We start from the raw sequence: 15,928 nt of genomic DNA on the forward strand, positions 1-15,928 counted from the left end.
AAAGTATGGCGAAATTTTTTATTAACGTATTGTCCCCAAAAAGTTATACAAATCCCCAATATACACTTATAACGGGTAATGCTTATAAAGTGCTTTTTTTCCCTGCACTTACTACTGCATCAAGGCTTCACTTCCTGGATAACATGGTGATGTCACTTCCTGGATAACATGGTGATGTCACTTCCTGGATAACATGGTGATGTCACTTCCTGGATAACATGGTGATGTCACTTCCTGGATAACATGGTGATGTCACTTCCTGGATAACATGGTGATGTCACGACCGACTCCCAGAGCTGTGCAGGCTGTGGCTGCTGGAGAGGATGATGGCAGAGGGATGCTCAGTGTCCCTCCAGTGCCCTGTGTCCCCCTGCCATCATTCTCTCCAGCAGCCACAGCCCGCACAGCTCTGGGAGTCGGGTCTTGACATTAACATGTTATCCAGGAAGTGACATCACCATTTTTATCCAGGAAGTGACATCACCATTTTTATCCAGGAAGTGACATCACCATGTTATCCAGGAAGTGACATCACCATGTTATCCAGGAAGTAAAGCCTTGATGCAGTAGTAAGTGCAGGGAAAAAACATTTTATAAGCATTTCCTGTAATAAGTGTATATTGGTGATTTGTATAACTTTTGGGGGGCAATACAATAATTTAATATTAATTTTTGCCGGACTTCTCCTTAAAAGCAGTATTCCCATCTGAAAAAGGTATCCCCTATCCACAGGACAGGATAACTGAACACTGATGTTTGACCAATGGGGCCCCAACTGATACCAAGACAAGATAGTACAGTGTATTTAATAAAGCGCATCATGTTAGCAAATAATAATAATGGTCATTGCTCTGTTTATTCTCCAAGAGCCCCATAGAATGGAGTAAGCTGTGCACTTTATGCTATGATCGCTTGACCCAATTTTTGGCATCAGTAGGAGTCCCAGGGGTCAAACACCCACTGATCAGCTTATTATACCTTTCCAGTAGATAGGGTATAACGTCTTCAGATCGGAATACCTCTTTAACACTTATCCACTCTGTGAACAGAGCATAAGTGTATGATCGCAGGGGGTCTGAATGCTAGGAACCCTGCAGCTCTGAGAATGGGGCCTGGAGCCACCCATCAGAATGAAGAGGCGGTCTGGTTCATGCCTCTCCGCTCCGTCCTATCTCAGGCAGCTCCCACAGACAATCCACTTTAGATAGGGACAAGTTTAAATTTAACAGATGCAAAAATCTTGTAATATCAGAGATAGAGAAGGTAAAAATGTAACCCTAAAACAGGCTACCATCATTAAAACCATTAAACCTGTGGGGTCCTGCTCCCACTCTTAAAGGGATTTCTGGTTGTTGTGGTGCTTCGTGCTATTCATTGCAAGTATAATACATATTATACCAATTTGATCCTTTATGTTGTTAGGCTAGAACCAGCTGTGCGTATGACAAGGACTATATATTCCATCTTCTTATATAAGGGTATAGTGCCTCTCAGTGGCAAGTCTCTGCATTGCGTCGGATTACTATAAGAATTACATTGACTTACCTGGCACCCATTTGACTTCCATTTCTACATCCTTTTCTTGTTGTTTCTTCTCTTTCTCCTGGATATTCTTAAGCAGTTGCCTGTAGCGTTCTATTTGCTCGTCATCATCCTTGGGGCCTTTCTTAGACTTTGCAGCTTCGGGCTTTTCAGACTCTTCAGGTTCTAACAGGAACAAAAAAATAATCGAAATTATCTACCTGACTTTCATCACCGCAGGCAAACTCCATACTGTAAGAAATAATCTGATCATTGTTCTTTTCCTCAACAATTGCATCTAAACTCAAGGTAAAAAATTTGTTTCTTTCCATTCTGAAATCTTCCATAATGCAATGAGTGTAACCTTAAAGGGGTTATCCAGCAAAAATCTTTTTCTCTTAAATCAGCTGGTTTCAGAATGTTATATAGATTTGTGATTTACTTCTTTTTAAAAATCTGAAGTCTTCCCATACTTATCAGCTGCTGTGTGTCCTGCAGGAAATGTTTTTTTTATTTTATTTTTTTTTTATTACCAGTCTGACAGAGTGTTCTTTGCTGCCACCTTTGTCCGAGACAAGAACTGTCCAGAGCAGGAAAGGTTTCCTATGGGGATTTGCTGCTGCTCTGGACAGTTCCTGTCTCGGCAAGAGATGTCAGCAGAGAGCACTGTGTCAGACTGGAAATTAAACAATATTTCATGGAGGACATACAGCAGCTGATAAGTATGGGAAGACTTCAGATTTTTAAAAAGAAGTAAATCACAAATCTATATAACATTCTGAAACCAGATTACTTAAAAGAAAAAGATTTTCACTGGATAACTCCTTTAACTTCTCATAAATCCCTGAGATTTATAGATAGTTGAGTATGTGGTGTACGGATTCAATGAAACTTTATGAGCACAAGGAATTTGTTTCAACACTAGTTATGAGGCAAAAGCAGATAACACCTTCCTCGATTCTAAGTTCCTCTTCAGCTTGGGGGGGGGGGGGGGGGCACCTCTGGAGCTGAAGAGAACCCTGGGAGCAGGGAAGGCAAGTGGTGGAGCCATGGGTTTAGGGAACATGAGTTCTCCCTTTTGAAAGGTCATTACTAGAGATGAGAAAACCTCGTCCAAGCAGCCCTAGGGAGTCCTAGAAAACATTGATACGGCCATAGGCTGTATTCATGTTTTTCAGGAAGTCTTAGGGCATTCAGTCACCGGTAATCAATTGCAGAGCGTTCAGGTTTGGATGAATCCAAGCATGCTCAAGGTTCGCTCATCTCTGGTCATTACCGATACTGCAGAGTGAATGACGGTACCTTGCGCAATCTCCTCCTCTTCTTCCTCTTCACTAGAAGATGCTAAATAAGCCTGAAAATCCATGTCAAGAATTTCATTTTTCTTAAAGGGTCTGTTTAAACTTGTGACTCGCTCCTGATCAGTTTCATCCCAAGTCAGCTCCACCTAAAAAAAAAAAAAGTATAGAAAAATCTTAGACTGATACAAGGTCCACATATACAAAGACACTTTTTGGGCAAGAGAACCCCTATTTTATCACATATGATATGCAACTATTATGCAGTATACAAAAATTAAAAAGTAGTACCTCGGTTCTCTAACTTAATTGGTTCGGGAAGGCAGTTTGAGAACCGAGCAGTGTCTTCCCATAGGAAATAATGTAAATGTGTTTAATTGGTTCCAGCACCCACCAATAATTACCTACAGTACCCATATATTACATTGTATAGTGCCCAGTATAATCACTACAGTACAGAGCAGCACTATATTGTACAGTACATTATATACAAGAAACATTCAACAAAACCAGCAATTATAGTACAGTAGTCACTAACTCTTCACTTATCCTTTACTGTATAGAGTCCCCCCAATCCCAGCACTGTAACAGATGGGAGATGGTGGTGCACTGACTGTACTACTACTGTACTGTATATACACTCCAGCAGTCTTATACAGTACAGGATGGGAGATGGTGGTGCACTGACTGTACTACTACTGTACTGTATATGCACTCCAGCAATCTTATACAGTACAGGATGAGAGATGGTGGTGCACTGACTGTACTACTACTGTACTGTATATGCACTCCAGCAGTAGTATACAGTACTGTACAGGAAGGGAGATGGCGGTGCACTGCCTGTACTACTACTGTACTGTATATGCACTCCAGCACTGTTATACAGCACTGTACTGTATGTAAAGTCTCACCAGTGCTAAACTCACCAGGTACAACCCCCCCACCCACACTCGCAAAAACATTCACATCCTGAGTACTTCAAGACTGGGCACCGAAAAGTTTTGAGAACCGAGCAAGAGTTTGAGAACCAAAAGAAACTTCCTTAAAAATTCAGTTTGAGTTCCAAGCAGTTTGAGAACCGAGGTACCGCTGTATATCTATCCATTAAGCTATGGACACCAGTGACTTCAATTTAGGGAATTTTTTTCAATTTGGGATTCTTAACCCAAAATACTGTGTGTGTACATAGCCTTACCATAAAAAAAACCTGTTTGTACACAAACGTATGTCTATATAAATGCACATGCAAATCCTGAAGCTAGTAAAAGTTTGAAGAATAAAACCCAGACGCACCTTAGATGTCACCATAGCTGCAGAGGTGAAATACTTTGGCTGATAGGCAGACAGGTCCACGTCCACAGCAGAGTCTTTAGGCTCATCCTCAAACTGCACATCATCTGGGACAAACCTGGGAGGAGATACAAACAAAATTCACTCATGGCTTTGTTCGTCCAAAAACATTTTAGGTGTCCATGTCATTCAGAAACTTTTGACGTCGGAAAAACATGTCAGAAGTTTTGAATACCCAGACTCCAACCAATTTCTAGATATTGCCAGGAGAAGCGCTGCCCAGTTCTCACAACACTTAGACCTCAAGTGATCTAAACGTTTGACATGTATGTCTGTCAAAAGTTTTTCTAAATGTCTGGGACACTTGAAATGGGGCTAAGCTTCAAGATTATAACCCCTGAACCATATTGGAACAGTCTTTGCAAGAAGGCAGCCATGTTTTTTAATCCTGCAAAATCCCTTCACCTTTTTATGTAATTTGCATTTGTAAACTGGTATAGGATGTGAAGAGATCTGTAATAAACTAGGGTTAAAGGGAAAAAGCATGGCTGCTTTCTTTTATTAAAGGGGTACTCCTGACCAGGAGGTATTTTTGAGGATCGCCGGAGAGGGGGTGGAAATTGAAGCCGGAGGTCAATTTCCACCCCCTTCCCGGCGATCCTCAGAAATACCCCCCAGCCCGGAGTACCCCTTTAAAGAGGATATCCAGACATAGAAAAACATGGCTTTAAAGTGTCTCTTTCTAAATGCACAGTAGATTTGATATAAAGCAGTTTTGCCATTTCCATTAATTATTTAAAGTTTAAAGTTAACATGGAAAACACATCACTTCCTGTGTTCTGACTCTTTTTTTTTTTTCCGTCTCAAACTGAGTGACCCTTATTCTTACTATATTTTACCTGAGATCCACAAAAGAACAGCTACTTTCGAACTCTAATCCATCGCACTCCTCATAGATTTTATTGGCTGTCTCGGGGGTGTCACACTCCACCACCGCGTAGTGGTACTTCAGACGTTTAAACTGGTATTCCCGTAACTTCTCCTTGTAAATTCTAAGTGTAAGAAACAGAAATGTTATGAGCGTATTGGTCACTTTTCAACATGACTTATCATACATATAACAATTACTATTTGACCCCTCTAACATATAAGTCCCCCCATTACCTGACTGACTGGGAGACAGACCTCAATATGTCCTCTTCAGGAGAACAGCGGGATCGGATCTTTACACTAACCCATAAAGCGTCAATTTAAAGCCGGATCCAAGAGGCAGGCTGTAAGCGTCTCTCCCTGTGGTAATGAGTCTCCTCTAGGCTACACTCCCTGAAGGCCCTATTGCGAGGGCCGTTCTGGAGGAGCAAGCGAGCGCCGACCTTTCAGGTCAGTGATCGATTGCTCCTCTTTCCCCACTTGCTGCCCGCACTATTAAATGCTAAGACTGCAAGCGGAAAGGAGTGGGGTGGCCACAGGGGCGCTGTCCAGATCTTTAGATTGTCCGGGGAGCCCATAGGAGATAGCGGTGGTCTACTGCAGTCATTCCTTTTACACTGAGCGATGGCTAGCAGACCATGTTCAATAACCGCTTGGTGTAATAGGGCCTTAAAGGAGAAGTCCGGCAAAACTTTTTATTAAAGTATTGTATTGCCCCTTAAAAGTTATACAAATCCCCAATATACACTTATTATGGGAAATGCACATAAAGTGCTTTTTCCCTGCACTTACTGCTGCATCAAGGCTTCACTTCCGGGATAACATGGTGATGTCACTTCCTGGATAATATGGTGATGTAATTTCCTGGATAATATGGTGATGTCATTTCCTGGATAACATGGCGATGTCACGACCCGACTCCCAGAGCTGTGCGGGCTGTGGCTGCTGGAGAGGATGATGGCAGGGGGACACTGAGGGACACAGGGCACTGGAGGGACAATGAGCATCCCTCTGCCATCATCCTCTCCAGCAGCCACAGCCCGCACAGCTCTGGGAGTCGGGTCATGACATCACCATATTATCCAGGAAGTAAAGCCTTGATGCAGTAGTAAGTTCAGGGAAAAAAAGCACTTTATACACTTCTCCGGACTTCTTAATGTAAAGGTTAATAAAAGTTGGCAAAAAATGGTGACTTTAAAGGGGTTATCCAGCACTACAAAAACATGGCCACTTTTCCTCCTCGTGTGTCCAGTTCAGGTGTGGTTTGCAGTTAAGCTGCATTTACTTCAAATACAACTGAGTTTGAAACCCCACCCAATCTGGAGACAAGAGAGGGGGAAAAATAGCCATGTTTTTGTAGCACTGCATAACCCCTTTAAAATGACAACATTTATAAACACATGTGCACAATATAGTGTGTATTAATTCCACTCCAGAAGGCTCCAGTTCCACATAGCAGCTTGTTGTACTGAAAAGAAAAGGTTTTCTAGACACTCACTGCTGTTCTTCCGATACGTCTTCTGAAATGTTCTTTAGCTCGGTAGGTCCATGGAGTTCTTCCTCCTTTAATCTCTCTTTTCCAAACTCGGAGGGATAAATCTAGGATGGAAAATAGACATAAATCATAAGTACAAGTGCACTAAACAATGCTGACCCTACTCTACTACTGACTGCATTATGTATAACTAGCAGCTGATACAAGGTCAGCAGGTAATAGGCTACAAGGTAACTATAAATCATAATAAGAAAGTACCAATCAATAAAAACTGCATGACATCACTGGATTTATGTGGACACTGTTGTTTTTATAACTCTGAATATAATGGAGTGTCCGATACATTATAATCGATTCGGATTTTATTTGTAAACAAGTCCATAAATTTCCATCATACAAGATCCATCAATGTACTGCTATATCCACTGGGAATAATTTGGAATGGAAACAGACCCTTATTATGTGTTGCTATCAGCAATATAAAATGGGGGAGTGGGTCAGAAGTAGAATATGGCTCTATACTGTATGTTCTAGATCTGTGGTAGACAACCTTGGCTCTCCAGCTGTTGCAAAACTACAACTCCTATCATGCCTGGACAGCCAAAGCTTTATCTTTGGCTGTCCAGGCATGATGGGAGTTGTAGTTTTGCAACAGCTGGAGAGCCAAGGTTCCCTACCCCTGTTATAGCTCATCTGGGTCAGGCTCCTCGGTGGATCCTTCACATGCAAATTCAGACAAAAAAGTCAATCCACTCTGTGTGAACACATCCATACTGAAAAGCTTAGGAAAACATGGCCGCTTTCTTCCAGAAATAGCACCTCTCCTGTCCTCAGTTTGGGTGTGGCTTTTTCAGCTCAGTTCTATTGAAGTGAATGGAGCCGAATTGTAATTTCACACACAACATGAGGACAGAGGTGGTGCTGTTTTTGCAAGAAAGTAACTGCCTTTTTTAATCCTGGATAACTCAATTAAGGGAGAAACTCATATTATGCTGAATATTTCCCTATCACATGCTGCGGGCAGACTGGACTGTATTCTTACCCTCAAACGTTACCTTTGAGGAATATTACAAAAAGGATTCTCTGTGGCATAAATAGATCATACTTGTGGTATCTAATGCTTATCATTAAACTGTATCCACCTACCCACCCCACCAAACCGCTAGTACCATCCTTACCTGTCGTTTCTTTTAAAATGTGCCCGGTACCGGTACCTGTGTCATATCGGTGTGGCCTAGAGTGTCTGTGCCCCTGGTCTGCAATGCCTCTCCTTTCTTCTTCCCCACCCTCCTTATTAGGAACACCCCCAGGCAGGATTTCTATCGCTGTCGCTATGGCAAGAAAAAAAAAGGAAAGGCGTCGCAGACCTGGGGCACAGACACTCTAGGCCACCCCAGTATGACAAAGCACTGCAGATTAAAAGATCATTTTTTGCTCTAACCAAGACACCGGACACATTTTGAAAGACACAACAGGTAAGGATTTACTCTCAGCAAACAGATGGTACTAGTGGTTTGGTGGGCTGGGTTGGTGAATACAGAGTCCTTTTAATAACTTACCTTTACAGAGAACACGATTCCCCCTTTGGGTTTAAAGGAGTTAAACAGGGCCAGCAGGTCTTTAGCTTTCAGTCGATCCCAGTCCATATTGCAAACAGCCAGCCGTCTGGTTACCTAAAACAATTAACATTGATTACAATGTGCTGAAAATATATCACTGCTAAAGACTTACAAGGATAGAGAATCTCTTAAAAGGTAATGTAAAGCTTTATTTATTATCTTTCTATCAGGTTGTTATTATATTGCATTCACGGAGTATATAGAGTATATACAGTATACAAATGCACAACAAATCCCAGAAGGCAATATAGCTAAAACTATGAAGCTTAATATGTTGTTTTTACTTAACTATAGAAAATCCTCTTGTCTGCTTACTAAATAAATCTAAAATATATCTGGCTTGTGGAGCGGTCTAACTGGCTAATGAAATTAACAGAATTCTGTCCACCAATGCCTGTACTTTACGGACAACTTAATGAAGGACTCTCTAAATATTAAACGGACAATATCCCTTCAGAAATGACAAAGAGACACGTGAAAAGGTTTTATTGTTTAGGGTCTGGGTGTCCTACCACAAGAGCAAGCAGCAGGGCAATGTGCTAAGCTCATCGTCTCCCAGCTCTGTCCTCATGGCAGGAGATGAACATCAATAGACAGTCTATACGACCGTCACCCACAGCAGGGTGAGGAGACCCTCCGCCCGATTCAGCCGATTATCGCTCCGTGGAATAGAGACAACGATCAGCCGTTGATCGTGTCATCGGCTGATCATTTATTTAGGTTCAAACCTAAAATCATCAGCAGCGGCCGCGCATCGCTGCGTGGAGTACTGATGCGAGGCGGGCAACCGGCGATTTCACCAGCACCATACATTACCTAGGCATGTTGCAAGTCTTCTCCTGCACTACTTCTTCCTCCTGGACCGCCGCGGCCAGTGATTGGCTGAGCGGTCTGTCAGCTCAGACAGGCCGCACCGAAGCTGCTGCTGCGCGTGGGAGCGAGAGGAAGATGGAGCGCAGGAGAAGACAAAGAAAAGTGACAAGGATTGCAAGGACATCGGTAACGATGTCCCTGCAGCCTTTGTTAAACGATTATCGGGCCGTGTAATAGTCAAGTAAACCTTAACTGAGCAAAATCTTTTACTCTTCTCGTCAAATGCTTTTTTTTTTTTAAATCACAGAGACCCCTTTAAAGGGGAACTCTTTTTTTTCCCCCTAAAAACTTCCTGGTCTGGAGGCGGGACTTGGGATGTGACGTTCCAGGCAAGCTCAGCCAGTCAGCTGTACTGGTGTCCCATTTCGGTCGCTGACTGGCTTAGTGGGCTTGACATGTCACGTCTCAGGTCCCCACTCAGACCAGGAAGCAGCCGGGGACCAGAGTGACGGACTGTGGGCACCAGCGCTGAAGGTGGGGAGGTAAGGCATGTTGCTTTTGCAACCTGTGGTAGTTTTGAAAATTCTCTCCTTTAATGCAAAACTGCATTCCCTGCCCACTAGGACTGTGCATGATGTAAAAGAGATACACAATGTCAGTCTCATAAGCGACACAAAGCATAAGCAAATGTCTAGCAGATACTGCAGCCTGAAGCCCCTTTCTCACGTCCGGAAAATCTGTCCGGATCTCCGGACCCATATGAATACTTTAGTCACAGACACCCTTCCGGATTTTGCCTAAAGGGTGTCCGTTTCAGAAAAAAGGTCAGGATTTTTTAGATCCGGCACGGACACCCCCATAGAACTCTATGGGAGCGCCGGAAAACTGGACGCTTTCCTGATGCACATCATGAAAGCATCCGGAGTTCCGGATTGGCACCCGCAGCTGATGTCAGCGGTGCCCGGCCGGCCACCCTCAAGCCCGACCTCCGCCGCGCTGCCCGGGGCCTGGCAGCACCCTGACATCTCCCAGCAACATGCAGGACTACATCACAATTTGAGGATGACACATGGTATGAGGGGAAGACGGCGACACAGTAAACAAGGGGGGGAGGGGTGACACGGTGGCACGGTACACGAGGGGGTGGTGGTGGGAGGGTACACGAGGGGCAGACGGTGGGAGGGTACACGAGGGGCAGACGGTGGGAGGGTACACGAGGGGCAGACGGTGGGAGGGTACACGAGGGGCAGACGGTGGCACGGTACACGAGGGGCAGACGGTGGGAGGGTACACGAGGGGCAGACGGTGGGAGGGTACACGAGGGGCAGACGGTGGGAGGGTACACGAGGGGCAGACGGTGGCACGGTACACGAGGGGCAGACGGTGGGAGGGTACACGAGGGGCAGACGGTGGCACGGTACACGAGGGGCAGACGGTGGCACGGTACACGAGGGGCAGACGGTGGCACGGTACACGAGGGGCAGACGGTGGCACGGTACACGAGGGGCAGACGGTGGCACGGTACACGAGGGGCAGACGGTGGCACGGTACACGAGGGGCAGACGGTGGCACGGTACACGAGGGGCAGACGGTGGCACGGTACACGAGGGGCAGACGGTGGCACGGTACACGAGGGGCAGACGGTGGCACGGTACACGAGGGGCAGACGGTGGCACGGTACACGAGGGGCAGACGGTGGCACGGTACACGAGGGGCAGACGGTGGCACGGTACACGAGGGGCAGACGGTGGCACGGTACACGAGGGGCAGACGGTGGCACGGTACACGAGGGGCAGACGGTGGCACGGTACACGAGGGGCAGACGGTGGCACGGTACACGAGGGGCGATGTGGGTACTTGTGATGTAAGTTGGCATCTTTACTATACCATATTATTAACACTTTTTTTTTTCTCTCATCAGGAAATCCTGAAGGCATTTTCTGATGGTTTCCTGAAGGTAAAAACGGATTACTGTCAGGACAGTAAAAACTGACACGGACGTGTGAATGGGGCCTGTTCCCAGGTTGTATGTGGTATTACAATCCAGCTCCTTTCACTTCATTGCTAGTCAGCTGCAAATTCCACACCCAGAGGATAACTGAAGACCCCAGGCTGAGGGTGTTTTTTCATGAACTAAGCTCAGGACATTGTGACCATTACCTGATCCCCGCGAGGCGCATCTTTATCCATTTCTCTCCAAGAATGTTCAATTTCAATTTCCTTATCTGGCAAGTCAAGCTCGTCCTCGTCTTCATCTTCAGAACTTGTTTCAATGTTTCCTTTACCTCGGGCCAGATCCGGACCACTGTCACTGTCTTCCTCTTCTCCAGAACTAGCCCCTTCATCATCATCATCATCATCATCATCATCTTCTTCTTCTTTAGACTCTTCTCCTTCAGAACCATCATCTTCACTTTCCTCATCTTCCTCCAGTTCCATACCGCTCACCTCTTCACCAGAATGGATCTCATCATCGCTGTATTGACTGCTCTCATCCTCAAGCCCTGTAAGGTTAGAATCCAACAGATATGAAGATGGCCACTCTGGAACGCATACAAATAAGTGTCATCTATATTGTCTAACCTATTGCAAGGTATCCCATATAATCCAGTAATGTGGATAACGTCTTCCATCTACTACACCCTTAGAACCTGTGTTGGTTCGACAATGTATCAATGTTACCTGGAGGAAGTCTTTGGTAGGGGTTTTCAGGAAAAAACTATCGATAAGCTAGCAACAGAATAGGCTACCAATAGTGGATCAGTGGGGATCAGCACCCCTGCTAATCAGCTGTTGGTTGCGTGTAATACACTGAGAAAAGGGATGAAAGTAATTGGCTTTGTAGTCAGTATAGCATCTGCATCAGGGTATCAAGGCCTCAGCCGCTATAGCAGTGAACAGGAGTTGCAGTACACCACCGCTGCTGCTACACAGGGAACAAAGCCAGCTGCTATTCTCAGTGTAGTGTGGGCACCAAATAGCTGATCTGCACCCCACCAATCCTGTGCTATCCTGTGGATGGCCTAGCAATAGTTTTTCCTAGAAAATATTAGAATGCAAGATAAAAAATGAATTTAAACCAATCAGAATAGCAGATGACTGATAAGTCACATCCTCTGACAAACCTGGATGAAAGCCATTACAACCACATGAACTCTCACCACTAAATCTAGTCGTCAGGGTGACAACCTGAATGGGAGCAAAAATGGATTTTACTCAGCTTTTGTAGACACCTCTATCAGATGCTTATACAGCATCTGCAGTTTAGGCTAAGGCTCAAGAGTAATGTTTGTACACGGTGGTACAATCATGGCGTCACCTCCCTGCAACCACTGGACACCCCTAAAAGTGATCCATGCTAGTGCTGCAATGCTAGGCTAGGTTCATACCATGCTTTCGGCCCCATTCCGGGCGACACAGTGGTACCTATTAAAGAAAAAGGAAGCAAAAGTTAGCTCGTCATGTAGCCCAGCGTGTCTTCTATATGTCTAGGAAATAGACAGAACGTAGTTACGTCCAGCCCATTTAAAGTGTCTCTGTCGTTTCATTCTTTTGCAGAAATCAATAGTCCAGGTGATTTTAAGAACAAAGGATTACACAGCGGAAGCTGCATGAAAGCCGGTTTTCAGAGGTCAGAGAGGTCAGTGCTGACTGTCAGAGGAGATAGCCCGGTGATGTAGCTGTAAATTAACTCTTTGTTGTCCTGTTTTGGTGCTTCATCTCCCTCCACCCCTCCCCTCTCCATAGAGAACAATGGACACAGGGGGAGAGCTTCAAACTGCATAATAAAAACAGCTAATAAACTCTATTACAAAGTTTCTTAAAATCGCCTGTACTATTGATTTCTGCAAAAATCATTTAAACGGCAGGTACACTTTAAGTCAACGGGCCATCAGCCACTAGCCCGGCTACACGTTGAGCTAACTTCAGCATCTTTTTCTCATAGGTTTCCAATGTATAACCCGGCGTGGGGTTGAAAACATAAAATGAACCTAACCTTACTATGACTTATTGAAGATGCCACTACAGCTAAAACCTATACACTGAATCATGCTTTGTGATAGGCCGAAACAGGTATGACAGGAATTAAGTTATGTCTGTCCGCTCAGACCAGCACTGTACATAATACAAGGTATCAGATTTGCATGGACAGTTCCTCTAAGCGGCCCACGTTCTTTGAATACACACTCTACCTGATTCTTCCTCTGATTCCTCTTGCTCCTCTATTTTTGCAGATTTCTTAGCACTTTTTGGGGAGACGCTGGTGGACGGCTTCTCCTTCGTCTTGAGTTCTTCATCATTGCTTACTCTTTTAGACAGATTATCTTTCCCTTTCTTCTCAGCTTTGCCCTTACTCATGTCTTTGGATGTTTCTTTTTTCTCCTTGGTGATTTTCGTAGAGGTTTCCTTGAATTTTGGTTCATCTTTCGGCTTCTGTTTTGCTTTCTTTTTCTTCTCTTTCTTGGTCTGTACGGCTGTTTCTGCCTCCTCCTCAGACTCGGACAGATCATAGTAGCGCTTCAGGTCTTCTGTGGTGTTGTGGTTCACAGGACGCCCCCGTTTGTCCACCGAATATTTGAGATTGAACTTCTTGTCATGGAACATGGCCCGGAAACGTTTATCGATCTTAATTTTCTTCTCTTTTTCCGGCATCTCCCAGAATCGAGGGTCTTTTGTGACCTGACTGAATCGCTGGTCAGACGTTAGATCTTTATTGGATGCCATTTTTTTATTATTACTTATACGGCAAACAAAGAAATTCAAATAGAGGAAGAACCTAAAAGGAAGCAAAAATAAAATGAAAGCATAAAAATATAATAATACAAAACAAGACATAAAAGGTAAGCTGAAGGGACAGTGTGTGAAAGGAGATAAACTTCAGGGATCTCAGGCCCTCCAGCTGTTGCAAAACTACAATTCCCATCATGCCTGGGCAGCTAAAGCTTTAGCTTTGCCTGTCCGGGCATGATGGGAATTGTAGTTTTTTAACAGCTGAAGGGCCTGAGTTTGACATCCCTGAAGTTTATCTCCTTCCACACACTGTTTCACACCCGTGATCTACAATAAGGTCACCGAACCTGAATCTAGTGTTATAATTCCCCAGGAAAGTCTGAACTGAAACACAGAATTATCTGGGGAATTGGAGCCTTTTTTCTACAGGACTAAATTATAGACCGATTCATTAAATTTAGGTCTGGCGTGTTTAAAATGGCATCACTGTACAATACAGGATCAGTACACATCATTACTAGTGGCATCATCATCAGTATACATGCCATTGCTAGGCCACACAGGGTCAGCACACATATCATCACTGTGTCATACAGGATCAGTACGCATGGCATTGCTGTGCCACACAGAATCAGTATACATATATCACTGTGCCACACAGAATCAGTATACATATATCACTGTGCCACACAGAATAAGTATACATATATCACTGTGCCACACAGAATCAGTATACATATATCACTGTGCCACACAGAATAAGTATACATATATCACTGTGCCACACAGAATCAGTATACATATAGCACTGTGCCACACGGGATCAGTATACATATATCACTGTGCCACACAGAATCAGTATACATATATCACTGTGCCACACGGGATCAGTATACATATATCACTGTGCCACACAGAATAAGTATACATATATCACTGTGCCACACAGAATCAGTATACATATATCACTGTGCCACACAGAATCAGTATACATATATCACTGTGCCACAGAGAATAAGTATACATATATCACTGTGCCACACAGAATAAGTATACATATATCACTGTGCCACACAGAATAAGTATACATATATCACTGTGCCACACAGAATAAGTATACATATATCACTGTGCCACACAGAATCAGTATACATATATCACTGTGCCACACAGAATAAGTATACATATATCACTGTGCCACACAGAATAAGTATACATATATCACTGTGCCACACAGAATAAGTATATATATATATCACTGTGCCACACAGGATCAGTATACATACTGAGTGCACACAGTAACATCACCTACAGGGGGTCACACAGTAACATCACCTACAGGGGGGCACACAGTAACATCACCTACAGGGGGCGCACAGTAACATCACCTACAGGGGGGGGCGCACAGTAACATCACCAACAGGGGGGGGCGCACAGTAACATCACCAACAGGGGGGGGCGCACAGTAACATCACCAACAGGGGGGGCACACAGTAACATCACCTACGGGGGGGGGCCCACAGTAACATCACCTACGGGGGGGGGCACACAGTAACATCACCTACGGGGGGGGGGGGGGGGCACACAGTAACATCACCTACGGGGGGGGGGCACACAGTAACATCACCTACGGGGGGGGGGGGGGGCACACAGTAACATCACCTAAGGGGGGGGGGGGCACACAGTAACATCACCTACAGGGGGTCACACAGTAACATCACCTACAGGGGGGCACACAGTAACATCACCTACAGGGGGCGCACAGTAACATCACCTACAGGGGGGGGGCGCACAGTAACATCACCAACAGGGGGGGCACACAGTAACATCACCTTGGGGGGGGGGCACACAGTAACATCACCTACGGGGGGGGGCACACAGTAACATCACCTACGGGGGGGGGGGGCACACAGTAACATCACCTACGGGGGGGGGGCACACAGTAACATCACCTACGGGGGGGGGGGGGGGGGCACACAGTAACATCACCTAAGGGGGGGGGGGGGCACACAGTAACATCACCTACAGGGGGGGGGGCACACAGTAACATCACCTACAGGGGGGCACACAGTAACATCACCTACAGGGGGTCACACAGTAACATCACCTACAGGGGGTCACACAGTAACATCACCTACAGGGGGGCACACAGTAACATCACCTACAGGGGGCGCACAGTAACATCACCTACAGGGGGGGGCGCACAGTAACATCACCAACAGGGGGGGGCG

At 45.1% G+C, this 15,928-nt stretch overlaps 1 protein-coding gene across 1 annotated transcript in view; it reads right to left on the bottom strand.

Annotated features, from left to right (window-relative positions):
• The window catches only part of ESF1 (ESF1 nucleolar pre-rRNA processing protein homolog), a 62,558-nt gene that overhangs the window by 38,568 nt on the left and 8,062 nt on the right, over positions 1-15,928 (bottom strand). The window contains exons 2-9 of the mRNA XM_069954392.1: positions 13,160-13,743; positions 11,127-11,470; positions 8,094-8,207; positions 6,538-6,638; positions 5,009-5,161; positions 4,113-4,227; positions 2,824-2,968; positions 1,546-1,707 (exon numbers count right to left, since the gene is read on the bottom strand). Of these exons, the coding sequence (XP_069810493.1) occupies positions 1,546-1,707; positions 2,824-2,968; positions 4,113-4,227; positions 5,009-5,161; positions 6,538-6,638; positions 8,094-8,207; positions 11,127-11,470; positions 13,160-13,691 (1,666 nt within the window). The 5' untranslated portion in view covers positions 13,692-13,743. The remainder of the gene's footprint in view (positions 1-1,545; positions 1,708-2,823; positions 2,969-4,112; positions 4,228-5,008; positions 5,162-6,537; positions 6,639-8,093; positions 8,208-11,126; positions 11,471-13,159; positions 13,744-15,928) is intronic.

The sequence above is a fragment of the Dendropsophus ebraccatus genome, chromosome 15 (genome assembly GCF_027789765.1).
Source record: "Dendropsophus ebraccatus isolate aDenEbr1 chromosome 15, aDenEbr1.pat, whole genome shotgun sequence".
Classification (NCBI taxonomy): Eukaryota; Metazoa; Chordata; class Amphibia; order Anura; family Hylidae; genus Dendropsophus; species Dendropsophus ebraccatus.